At 40.4% G+C, this 12,732-nt stretch overlaps 1 protein-coding gene across 2 annotated transcripts in view; it reads left to right on the top strand.

Annotated features, from left to right (window-relative positions):
- Slc39a8 (solute carrier family 39 member 8) overlaps nucleotides 1-12,732 on the top strand; it is a 68,808-nt gene that overhangs the window by 30,173 nt on the left and 25,903 nt on the right. For both annotated transcript variants that reach the window (XM_021196198.1, XM_021196199.1), the window contains 3 exons: nucleotides 4,377-4,546; nucleotides 5,931-6,053; nucleotides 6,520-6,690. In XM_021196198.1, coding sequence (XP_021051857.1) covers nucleotides 4,377-4,546; nucleotides 5,931-6,053; nucleotides 6,520-6,690 — 464 coding nt within the window. The remainder of the gene's footprint in view (nucleotides 1-4,376; nucleotides 4,547-5,930; nucleotides 6,054-6,519; nucleotides 6,691-12,732) is intronic.

Below are 12,732 nucleotides of genomic sequence, written 5' to 3' on the forward strand. Positions count from 1 at the left end.
TGTGTGTGTGTGTGTGTGTGTGTGTGTGTGTGAGAGAGAGAGAGAGAGAGAGAGAGAGAGAGAGAGAGAGAACTGAGAACTGGCTGGTTTTGTGTGTCAACTTTACACAGGCTGGAGTTATCACAGAGAAAGGAGCTTCAGTTGGGGAAATGCTTCTATGAGATCCAGCTGTGGGGCATTTTCTCAATTAGTGATCAAGGGGGGAGGGCCCCTTGTGGTGGTGCCATTCCTGGGCTGATAGTCGGGTTCTTTCTATAAGAGAGCAGGCTGAGCAAGCCAGAGGAAGCAAGCCAGTAAAGAACATCCCTCCATGGCCTCTGCATCACCTCCTGCTCCCTGACCTGCTTGATTTGAGTTCCAGTCCTGACTTCTTTCAGTGATGAACAGCAATGTAGAAATGTAAGCTGAATAAACCCTTTCCTCCCCAACTTGCTTCTTGGTCGTGATATTTTGTTCAGGAATAGAAACCCTGACTAAGGCAGAGGTGTTTTCTAATTCTAGCTGCTCAGGTTATTTTATGTCAGGTGGAGCCGGGAGCCAAGGACAGAAAGTAGGACGCAGGAAGTGAGAGAGAACTCTAGGGTCAACACTGCAAAGCCATAAAGTAGAAAAGTCAACAGTTCTCAATTTCGAGATCAGAAAGGCACCAAGTATTTGGACAGAGAACCCAGCAAAGAGAGTGGAGTCCTTGTCTCTGCTAATTTGTTTAGTTTGTCAGTGGATCACCCTTTGATGCGATACTTCATAGTTTTATTTAGTGCAGATGTGTGGTCTTGAGCAGTTGCTCAGCATCTTTTTTGCCTGAGTTACTCCATTTGTAAGGCAGGTGTAATCACAGCTCCTTTATTGGAGAATTGTGGGTAGCACCGAAATGAACCAACGTGTGTAAGTGACTGGGGCACAGCTTGAGAGGATTATGGCTTTGATCTTTTTGTGTGCGCATATGAGTCTATGTGTGTCTGGGTATATGCATGGGGAATATAAACACGTATGGGGTGGAGTGACCTTATACACATTTGGGGATCAGAGGATGATGTCAGTGGTCGTGATCTATCACTCTCCGTTCACTTGAGACAGGGGCTCTCACTGACCCCAAGCTTAGGTTGGCAGCCATCAAATCTCAGCCATTCTCCTGTCACTTGAAACACTGGTGTTATAGCTATGTGTGGACACATGAGCTTTTGATATGGGTGCTAGACTTGAACTAAGATCTTCATGGCTGTGCAGCAAGCATTCATATCTGCAGATCTATCTGTATATCTTCTTATACATATGGCTATAGGTTCAGGGTCTTCCCTGGTCCTTCTGGAATGTTAATTTCTCACAAGGAAATTAAAAATAACCACATGTAGTAGATTCTGAATACAAGTTCTCACTGCTTGTGAGTTGAATTTAAGGTTATTCAAGAGACTAAAATAACTCCAAATAAATCTGATTTAAGGAGCCATGACACAAAAAGTTCTGGATATGTTTATATTGACATTTTAGTGGGACGATAAAGTAATCTCAGAGGTCTATTGTCAATTTTTTGAAGTTGCCTTTCATTTCCCTTATAAAACCACAATGATATATGCAGTAAAAACCAACGATGTTTACTTCTTTGGGAGAGAAATTAATCATATCTTAGTAGTAACTGAAAGGTCCAAAATTGCTTCATTTCTGGAAGAGTTCACACAGTAATACTTAATTCAAATAAGATGTAAGCATCAGAGACTCTTCCTTGAAGCAGCTTTGAAGATTATACTGTCCAACATAGTACAACCAATGATGAAGCTGTGAGCTCCAGAGAGATGAAATTGATACTGCACAGTGAGTTCATCTAGGATTGCAGGAACAGATTCGCTTTCTCTGCTTATTGAAAGAATAAGAAGGCATGACTTGAGGGATCTGAACATCTGAACACTTGGCCATGTTTTATTGGAAGCATCACACACACACACACACACACACACACACGCACACACACATACATGCACACACATGCACACACATACACACACACATGCACATGCACACTCATGCACACATACGTACATACCTGTATGCACACATAGATCGGCATGCACAAACATGCACACACACCTGGACTCTCTTGCTCAAGCACACACACACACACACACACACACACACACACACACACACACACCATGCAAAGAGACAGATGCAACCACTGGGGAGGCGATCTAGAATCTGAGTTTGTCTGGCAGAACCAAAACTTTTATGTTTGTGGGTAGAACGGGTTCCTTTGTCCCTCAGAACTGGCTGGACTGAGCTAGCTCAAGGCACAAGACAGTTTAAAAAGGGGGGAGCTAATTAGTTCTTGCCTCAGGATGCTCCCTCACCCCAAGGTTTAAAGTCTCAATGAATGGTTTCTTCTGGTATGTGGGTGAGTAGAGTCCACTAAGTCTTTGTCTTAAAGAGGGAGAAGAATCATGAAGTTGTCCATATTAAATAGTTAAGTGAAAAGCATATAATTCTATCCAGAATTTCTTTCTCTGTCTGTCTGTCTGTCTGTCTGTCTGTCTGTCTGTCTATCAGGGATCTATCTGATGTCTGCTCCCTCAAAGCAGTTTCCATAGATGCACTGCCTAAGGGGGACAGAGAGCTTTGTACCTCTAAGTCTATTCTGCTCACAGCATAACAGTGAGCCAAAGACAGGAAGAAGAAGTCTGCTTACTCAGCATTTTGGAAATAATAATAATAATAATAATAATAATAATAATAATAATAAACAGCATATGTTGAGAGTGGTATATTCAGGAACAATGCTATTTCTTTTACTTTTGTAAAAACTGTGCCTGTATGTACATATGTGAACCGTGTATATGCCTGGTACCCTAAGTACTCAGGAAAGGACACCCTGAGACTGAGTTACAGACAGTTCTAAGCTCCCGTATGGGTGCTGGCAACCAAACCAGAGTCCTCCACAAGAACAGCGAGTGCTTTTTAATTTCAATCCATCACTCCAGCTCTTTTTTTTATTCCCCGATGTTTATATTTAAAAATTAGTTTTGAAATTTATGTCTGTGTGTCTGGGACGTCTCAGACCACACTGCTACAGTGGACTATCCTGTGCACGCTTCACTCTGCTCTTAAGGCAAACCTACAATCCAATGAGCATCAAACTAGGACAGTGTTTGTTATTCTCCCTCCCCCCACCCCCCTGCCAGCAACATTTACTGAGTAGTCATTGGCGTCTGAGTGAGAGATGAACCACCTCTAGGCGTTGCCAGCATCAGCCAGTCTTCCTCTGGGCCTGGCAAGGTGAGTTGTGCAATACAGCTGCCCCCTCCAACCCCATGTGGTCATTATCTATATTCTCACAGCAGGCAGGCACCGGCTGACTCCAGATTCTGGGAGGCCCAGCTGGGGAGAGCTGAGGAGCTGTTTGCATTTATAATGAGAAGATTTTCTTTTAAAGGTGATCTCAGGGGTCTTCAGACAAATGGTTATGAGAAACCAAGTGCTGGCATGATGATTGGCAGTTTGAAGTGACATCATCCCAACTCACCTGGGCAGCAGCTTACGTCATCTTTCCCTTGATTCTCAGTGCCTTTATCTTCTTCTAAAAGACAAGACTTGTTTTCCTTGCTTTTTTTTTTTTTTTTTTTTTTTTTTTTTTGAGTCAGGATTTCTCTGTGTAACAGGACCCTGGCTGTCCTGAGTTTCTGCAAGTGAGTCACTGTCTAGGCTGGCCTCGAATTCAGAGAGATCGACCTCCCTTTGCCTTCCAGCGGCTGGGACTAAAGGTCTGGTGCTAAAGGCTACATTATAAAGTCAGCCTTGAGCTGCAGATGATGTGAGGTAGCTGGAGCCTGTACACTGTACAGGGCAGATCATCTGTCCTTCTTCAGATATTCTCCAGTTCCCTGCCAGCTCTGCACTCATTGATCTGAGTAGCACAGGTCCACTTAAATTACAAGCATACCTTCCTAGTTCCTATCCTTTGGTGACATGATTTCACATAGCCCAGGCTAGCCTTGAACTTGCAATGCAGACAAAGATGACTTTGAAATGGTGATCCTCCCAATTCCACCTCCCAAGTGCTGAGATTACAGGCATGAACCACCATACTTAGTTTATGAAATGCTGGGGACTGGACTCAGGGCCTACTGCATGATAAATTCAGTGTTACACCAACTAAGCTAGATTCCAGACCCTACAAACATGCTTTCTATTAATGTTCTGTCTACTGTATGTATGTATGATCTCAAATTTCTGTATAAATCTCAATGAGAATTTTTAGTTTTGAAGAAGGTGTTTGTTGAAGCCTTTAAAGATGAAATGTTTCAAGGCCCATGTGCTGTGCTGCAGTTACTGTGCATTTGACTCCTTGGTTGTAACTAATTTTTACTCTTTTCCCCCCTTTCCTATAGTCTGGGGCTATGGATTCCTGTCAGTGACAATTATCAATCTGGCCTCTCTCCTGGGATTGATTTTAACCCCCTTGATAAAGAAGTCTTATTTCCCCAAGATTTTGACTTATTTTGTGGGGCTCGCTATTGGGACCCTTTTCTCAAATGCCATTTTCCAGCTTATTCCAGAGGTAAGGGGGTGGGCTATGCGTTTCTGTGAATAATTGCTCCTTTTAAACATTTTAGCACGTTCTGCATTTTAGCCTGCATAATCCCTACAGCATTTTATGATGGGTTTAGAAGGCTTTGGATAAGAGCTATCAGAAACACAGTAAGTGGCAAAGATTGTCTCATGCTTTACGGAGTGTTAGAGTGAGAGACAAAATTATTCTTCTCAGGGGGCAGCCACCAGGACACGCATGCTTAGACAGCGGTAGGATACCCCAAAGAACTCAATACTTCATCCTGCCTTTTATTTGGCAAAATTTATTTTTTCTGCAGTTTCATTTCTTTAGGCTTTCTAATGTCTAAATTTTATTGAAGCTAGACTACAGAATTCCCTTCTGTCTTTACTATAGCTGAATAAGATGAGAGTTAACTGTGTGTTCTATTGATAGGCCCCCTCCCCCACTTTTTTTTTTCAATTGACTGAGAGGAGAAAATCAGTCATGGGGTCAGTGAATGAAGAACAGTTTGTTTTTCCCCTTTGATTAAAGTGTATTACTTGATAGTGACTGCAGTCGTTATCGCGCATTGTTTTTTACTTAATCAATATGAAATATGCATGCTTTTATTTCCTATCTGTTATGGCCATATCGGGAAAAGAGCTAGTGAAAGGAAAGCAAGAGGGAAAGAAAGAGAGTAAGTCCTAAAGCCAAACGAGAGAAATCCACATACACCGGAGCCGCATCTCCTTCTGCGTTCTGCACATGGAAGGAGCAAGAGACGAGCCCCAAATAAAGAGAAGGCAGCATGCAGACTGGGCACCCCCTTTTAAGTTTTACAAAATGACAAAGGCTTTTTCTAGTTTTTAAGATTAAAAGTCTTATGTATGTAAAAATGAAGCATACATTCTCAGAGTTATAGTTTTTGTTAGTATTCGTGTAGAAAGAACCCAAGAGAAATATTTATTGAAAACCTTCACATGCCAAGAAGAAAGCTGAAAAATCTAAGGAGATTAGCTGACTTGACCACACATTGGCTAGTGACTAGTGAGAGCCACAATGCACATTTGTTTTTTAAATTCTAAATACATTTGTCTTATGTGTTTAGGACAATGTTGTGCTCTACGTATGTGCATTTAGTATCTTGTGCATTTGTGACTCACTTAAGGCAAATATTGCTGAGGATGTTCTAGAGAGGAATCTGCAAGCTCTGGTGGCTTTTACTCTGGGGTGACTGCTAGTAGGAAGGTTTCAATGCATCGTGTGTGGTCTGGTTACTTACGTTTCAGAGCATTTGAGGGTGGACTTAGGACTTCAGGAAAATTGTATACTATGAAATTACAGTATTGTTTTCCAGGAGTCAATTAAACTGTTTGGTTTTAACTTACTTGTCCTGTCTCCCCCTCCTTAGGCATTTGGATTTAATCCCAAAATTGACAATTATGTTGAGAAAGCAGTTGCTGTGTTTGGTGGATTTTACATGCTTTTCTTTGTTGAGAGAACACTTAAGATGCTGCTGAAAACATACGGCCAGGTAAAGGGCTTGACTGAAGTCATTTGATAGCTTGCTTTTCCAGGTTCCCTAACAAAGGCAAGAATTGTGAATTATGTGAACAGTCTGACTGTTATACTAGCAAACATGAAGAGAATAAAAGTCAGTATATTGACAAGTATAAGAAAAATACCTGACTTATATAAAATTTGAAACTGTTAACTCCAGTTCAATGCAAAGTGATAGAAGTGGATAATTTGTATCCCTTTGTATTGATTAAACAACAACATATATGTCCCCTATCACAGAGAAAGCAGAAACCATGGAATCTAGTACATAAGAATCTCTTTAAAAAAGAAATGTTAGTACTTTAAAGAGATTACACTGCAGATAGAGTAGATGTAAAAACTTTCTTTTATAAATGAAAAACAATGCACAATTTTCCTATCTACACGAATCAACTTTTTTTTTTTTCTTCCTATAACCTACTTGCTTTATTTACATGTAGAATGACCACACCCACTTCAGCAATGATGACTTCGGTTCTAAAGAAAAAACCCACCAACCCAAAACGTTACCATTACCTGCGGTCAACGGTGTGACATGCTATGCCAACCCTGCTGTCACTGAACCTAACGGACACATCCACTTCGACACTGTCAGCGTTGTATCCCTCCAGGTATGTCACGCTGAGTGCATTTTTCTCTTACTCTCCTGTGTAATTTTCACCACAAAGGTAGCAAAGAATGCGGGGGGGGGGTCAGTATTTCCTGTGCGCATATGTTAAACCTGCCCATCTTCATTGGATAAGCCACTTCACATTCTTTCTGTTCTCCCTCTGGATGCTTAAGCCCACTGAAGTGAAGAAACTGTGGATTCATTGTTCTCCAAGGTTGCTTAACTGTACAAGAGTCTCCTGTTAGACTTACACAATACCTCTAGCAAAATTAACTCAGGACATGTCTCCCACTTCAGTTCTTTCAAGATCCCCAAACCAAAAGATCCTCTGAGTGATTTTGAAATTGCAAGAAGATTTGAAGGTTTCAAAAGCTGTGCTTATTAATTAACTGACTTAAAATTTATATTTGCACTGTCTGAAGAATATGAATGGGTACGATTTTTTTTAAAGCAAGTATTTCACACCAGGCAATATGCTAGGCAATTACTGATTTTATCTCATCATTTTTTAATATAAAAACTACTGAAAGTAGAGGTTGTTCTCTATGTATTATGACCATTTTCATTTCAAGTGATAGAAATCAAAGTCAAATTATCCATGGCCAAAGGATTAATTGTCGGAAAGAAAACTGGTATCTTGTATGGGAGAGCCAGGCTTCTGGGACAGAACCGCTGGCACCATCAGGACCATCAGCACCATCAGCATCACCTTCTAATCCCCTTCTTCATAAGCGCCTCAGCATCACTTTGTACCTGACACTTGGACTATCCCCTTTCCACAAGTGGGAAACAGCCGAGGACAGCTCCTGAGACTTAACATAATTTCAGTTTCTAGGATGGAACCAACTTCTTGTTTTTAAACCCCCAATCCCTTGTTAGCACCCTCTTGGTCTGCTTTCTCTTAGGCAGTCATTTTAGACTGAACGAAGTGTTTAGATGGTGGTCAGACTCCTTGTTGGGCTTTGAAGGAACACGAGGGCTAGACTAGCAGGAAGTTATTTATTGTGGTGCCACATATGATGCTTTTAACTAAGATTTTAAAAAAGAAAATGGAGATGTCTAAATAGATAATTTTACATCGTTCTCACAATTGACATTTTATTGAGTGTTCCAGGTCCGTGCCTTTAACAATAGACTAATTATCTTACCACCCCATAAACTAAAGGACAAATACATTTTTAATTAGGATGCAAGGGCTTAGAGATGTTAACCAACCCAATATAGAATACAGATGGAGCAGACAGATGATTAAAAAGGGGTGCTGGGAGGACAGAGCTACTGGTGTGCACTGTAATTATCATCAGGCAGATGGAGAGGATACATCTTCGGTGTGACTCATCCGGTAAATGCAGATCCACAAACTACGAAGTCAAGCATACTAGATAAGTGAGCAGTCGAGACGAGAAGGAAAAACAAGCAAGAGAAATACAAAAGTAGAAAAGAAATAGTTGAAAGCCATTGTTGGCGTGTGTGTGGGGGAACAACAAACCAACAACAAACCAAGGACACTTGAGTTTCTTCTTGGAAATAAAATATGCCTGATCATATTCTCGTGCTGGATGCAGGGAGATTCTCAGGTGTGTTTGAAGTAGCTTTGTGTTAATATTAAACTAACTGGAAGTTATCTCAGGCAGTATAATGAATGATGGTTTTAATTAAGATTTACCAGAGAACGCCCTAATATCCGAATAGGTGATTTCCTGTAGTATTTAAAAATGAACATTTTTATGTGCATATAATATTAACATAATCCAACTATCAGAAGGTCCTTGGCTTGGTCCATATCTCTAGGTAGCCTAACCATAACTGTGCTTAATCCTAGTTTATGAGGATCAAATATGGTAAGCCATCTACCATTCAGACACAGACCAGATCCTCATAAACCAGGGTTAAGCACCGTAATGGTTGAAGCTTGTCTAACACAGGGGCTGTTTGATGCTGCATTCTGACACATTTTGCTGGTCTTCCTTCTTCACAACGTTAAAAACAAGATGACAACATTGGTGCTCCATTCAATACTCTTTTTCCTACTAGGAGAGGAGAGATGGATTAGCTCAAGAGTATTGTTTTCTAAGGGCATGATTATGCAGGGTACCATACAGGGTCCTTGTGAAATCATGGCTGAAACTGTGTGATGATTCCAAAGAACCAGTCAACTAAGCTGCCAGCTTAAACACTGATGAATGAATCTTTTACACCAGTCATGGGGACACAGGTCTATAAGCTCAATCCTTAAGAGGCTTAGGCAGGAAAATTGCAAGGTGAAGGCCAGTTTAGGCTCCAATGAGCTCAAGGCCAGTCTGGCTTTGTGAAATCCCATCTCAAAACAAAATGTGAAGTAAAAGAAGGAGGGCTGTACCAGAGTGGTGTAACTGCTAACTCTAATCCTCAGCCCCCCCCCCCCCAAAAAAAAAAACTCTCAAATGGGATAAAGGTTCCTTCAGTTATCTGATGGCATACCATTTGAATTCTTATCCTGAGGAAGGTTATTCTGGGTACCCTAGAAATGAGCAAGACCAGGTCAAGCAAAGCCACTCTTCCACAGAGGACTGTAACCCTGGTCCAGACCTGAGCATTGGAATCTTCAGGTTCTATTATATGACACATTGATAACAAAGAGTTTAGAATTTAAAACGATTTTAAGGAGCGGGTGGTGGTAGTGCATAGCTTTCATCTCTGTACTTGGGGGGCTGACTCAGGTGGATCTCTGTGAGTTCGAGGCCAGCCTAGTCTATAGAATAAGTTCCAGGACAGCCAGAGCTACACAGAGAAACCATATCTACAAACAAACAAAGAAATTTAAAGGGCTAGTGACCACAGTAACAGAGAACAAATTATGGGAGTTGAGTTGATCTCTTCTTCCATGATGTAGGTTCTGGGAATTGAAACCTTGTCATCAGGCCAGCACCTTTACCTCCTGAGCCATCTTGCTGCTCCCCACCCCCAACATTTTATTTTTTAACTAGCCAAATTGTTCAAAAGCTGGGGTTAATTAAGGTATTAAGATTTTTGCTTTAGAATTGGCTTTGCCTCAGGATGTTTCCAGTAAATCTAAGTACCATGACAAAGGTGGGCCCTGCTTTACATAGTTTAAATATATCACTGAAAAGATTACTTGTACTGGACTTGTGCAGATTTTCCTTCATTTTTTTCAGTAAATATTGAGTACTTGATAGGCACAGGGGGTTTTGAGGCAAACACATTCTCTTACTTTCTAGTCTATGTAGTGGAAATAGTAGAAAGAGTGAAACCAGAAACTATGAGGAAGCAATACGTATTTCGATAAAAATCAACCCTCGTGACTGACAGTCACATGTGGGAGATTCTTTCAACAGAACAATCAGGAAGGATTCTCTCAAGAGGTCAGTGGAGGGTTAGGTCATAAGAAGAGCCAGCATGAAGGCATCTAAGAAGAGACTATTTGACAATGTGTAGAGTAGTCAATTCTGTCTTGCAGAGGAAAACTGGAATGTTAATGGTATGAGAGTCTCGAGTATTAGCATGGCATACCCATGACATGATTCCTCCAGTTTTGAAATAGAAATTATTGGATTTTCATACCAACATCAACAATGAATCCATGAGCAGAGAAAACAAGGTTAGAGCTCTAGACCATACTTCCAGGAACTCTTTATCTGTTGAATTCTGTATCTGTTGGAGAAGCTATGTCCCCCGTGGGTCAGGTGTCATGAGCTACCTAAACACTATTGACATTGATTTCTTCTGGGGATTGTTTTGTGAATATTCTGCTGAAGGAATAATCATAGAAGAACAAAAGTGTAAGCAAACTGGCCAGCATACTGCTATTTCCAATGTGCTTTAGATTATACAGAAATATAAAAAGAATTTACGGAACAAAGTCGAAGGCTTGGAGTTGCTTCATGAGGCAACGGGTGCTGTAGGGAAAGCTATAGCTGCCTTACTAAAAGAGTGTTTTCTGATATTGAATATCACAAAATAATTTATTCTAGATGGCCCCATTAAAATGACGGAACACAGTATTTAAAACTCATTCACTTGAGTGTGAGTTCAAGAACTGAATTGAAACTGTTGGATGCTAGTGTTTCAACAGTTAATTTTCTTTTTTCAAAATTGAAAATAGGAAGAAACTATTAAAATTATGAGTTAATAAAAGTACTTTAAGTTGATAAAATATTGATTAGAACACAAATTATATAGTAATCTAGATTTACAAATTATAATTTTTGTTTTTTTTTGTGAAATGTAAGAAAAATGAAAGAAATATACAGTAATTAAAGTGTGTGGCTAAAGAATGTGATATTTTCTAATTTAGCCAACCAGTTCTGGCTTATCACAGAATAATCAGATATGCAAGATGATTGAAATTTAGTATATGGCATTTTGTGTCCCATTGTATACCTATAGCTTTGGACAATTTAAAAATTGTTATCATCAAAACCTGTATTTATCACCGTAAGCTGTTAGGAGTTGACAGTTTCATTTCTAACTGTTAGGTGTTTAGACAAACACTGAGATTTCTTGGCACCTAGTAAATGTAAAACACAGCAGCGCACGTGACATGTGGGGTGTTCACACGTTCAGTTACTTGGTTCTCATTACATGATGTGCCACATCCTACTCTAGAGGTTGATTTCTCTGATACGGAGGGGTCACGCTAACCTCTCTATGGGGAACTTTTCTTCCTTTAGGCCGTACAGCTTGGAAATAGCTGCCTTTATCTCTAGATCTTTCTTTATCCTTAGGAATGTTAGGCCTTCGTGACTTGTGTTTCACTTCTAGGCCACTAGAGGGACCATCTAGTTCATAGCTCTGCAGTGTGTAGCCATCTCCTACCGATTTTATAGTAAGAGGAAAAAAAAAATTACTCTGCCATTTACAGAAGTCAATTACTGTGCATATAATGTTTAACATAAGATACAATGAAGTGGAATTTGTCCACAGTGTAGGTGATGTCAGGGAGCGGACTATATTAGCATCTGATATATAGTGATACTCCGCATGTAAGAAGTATTCTTGAGATCCTTGGATCTCTGTGAGAGTCTTACAGCTTTAAATACATCAAATCACCTAGAAATTATTCCCCAAGTATCTAATGTGTCCCCTGAACTCTGCTAAGTACTGGGAATGTGTCAGAGAGATGAAGGGACACACTTTCTGCCCTTTGGTAGGTAACATTCAAAAATGTTACAAATGTTACAGAGAACTGTAATCTCTCCCTGAGTGTCTCTCTTACTAGCTTGCCATCTACCTCATCTACCTCCCTTGTGCTCTCTCTTGCTCTATCACCCTCTCTGACTGACCTGGAAGCTCTAGATGAGACTATGTGGAGCTTGTTCTCAGTTTGGCTTCTTTTGTTTGTTTTTTGAGTGGGGAGTGGGTCATTCTTTCTTCCCTTTGGCCCGGAGGGTGAAAAGGCTGAAGCATATTCCTGGCTATCTGGACTTGGAGGATACTGGACACTAAAAGGACTATGACTACTTATCAGTCTTCAGCAAGGAGCTCCTTTCAGCCCTGTTTGCTTTGCCATGAATGTGGCTCTTGGATTCAGCTTTCCCAAAGGAAAAAGATCTTCAATCATGGCGGGGGTCCCTGGACACTCTGGCTTAGAAAAAAAGGATCTGGGATTCCTAATGTGTCCCAAATTGATATAATATCAACGCTGTCATTTTTTTGGTCCTCCCCCATGTCACCTGCCACATAGCAACTATTCACTAATTTTAAAACTGAAACAATATTTTTTGAGGCTGGGTCTCTCCCGCTAGAATTCATGATCTTCCTGTTTTTAAATTCCAAGTGCTGGGATTACAGGGAGGAGCTGTGCCCTTTGCCTCTGTTTACTATTTAAAATCATATAATTTGAATGTCCTATTATTTACAAAACGGAAGTCAATTAATTTCCTATGGTTGTCTGTGCTAAGAATTGGTTCAATCCTAAATCTGATAGAGGACTAATATCCAATATATACAAAGAGCTCAAGAAGTTGGACTCCAGAAATTCAAATAACCCCATTAAAAAATGGGGTACAGAGCTAAACAAAGAATTCTCAACTGAGGAATATCG

The sequence above is a fragment of the Mus pahari genome, chromosome 4 (genome assembly GCF_900095145.1).
Source record: "Mus pahari chromosome 4, PAHARI_EIJ_v1.1, whole genome shotgun sequence".
In the NCBI taxonomy this organism is placed as follows: domain Eukaryota; kingdom Metazoa; phylum Chordata; class Mammalia; order Rodentia; family Muridae; genus Mus; species Mus pahari.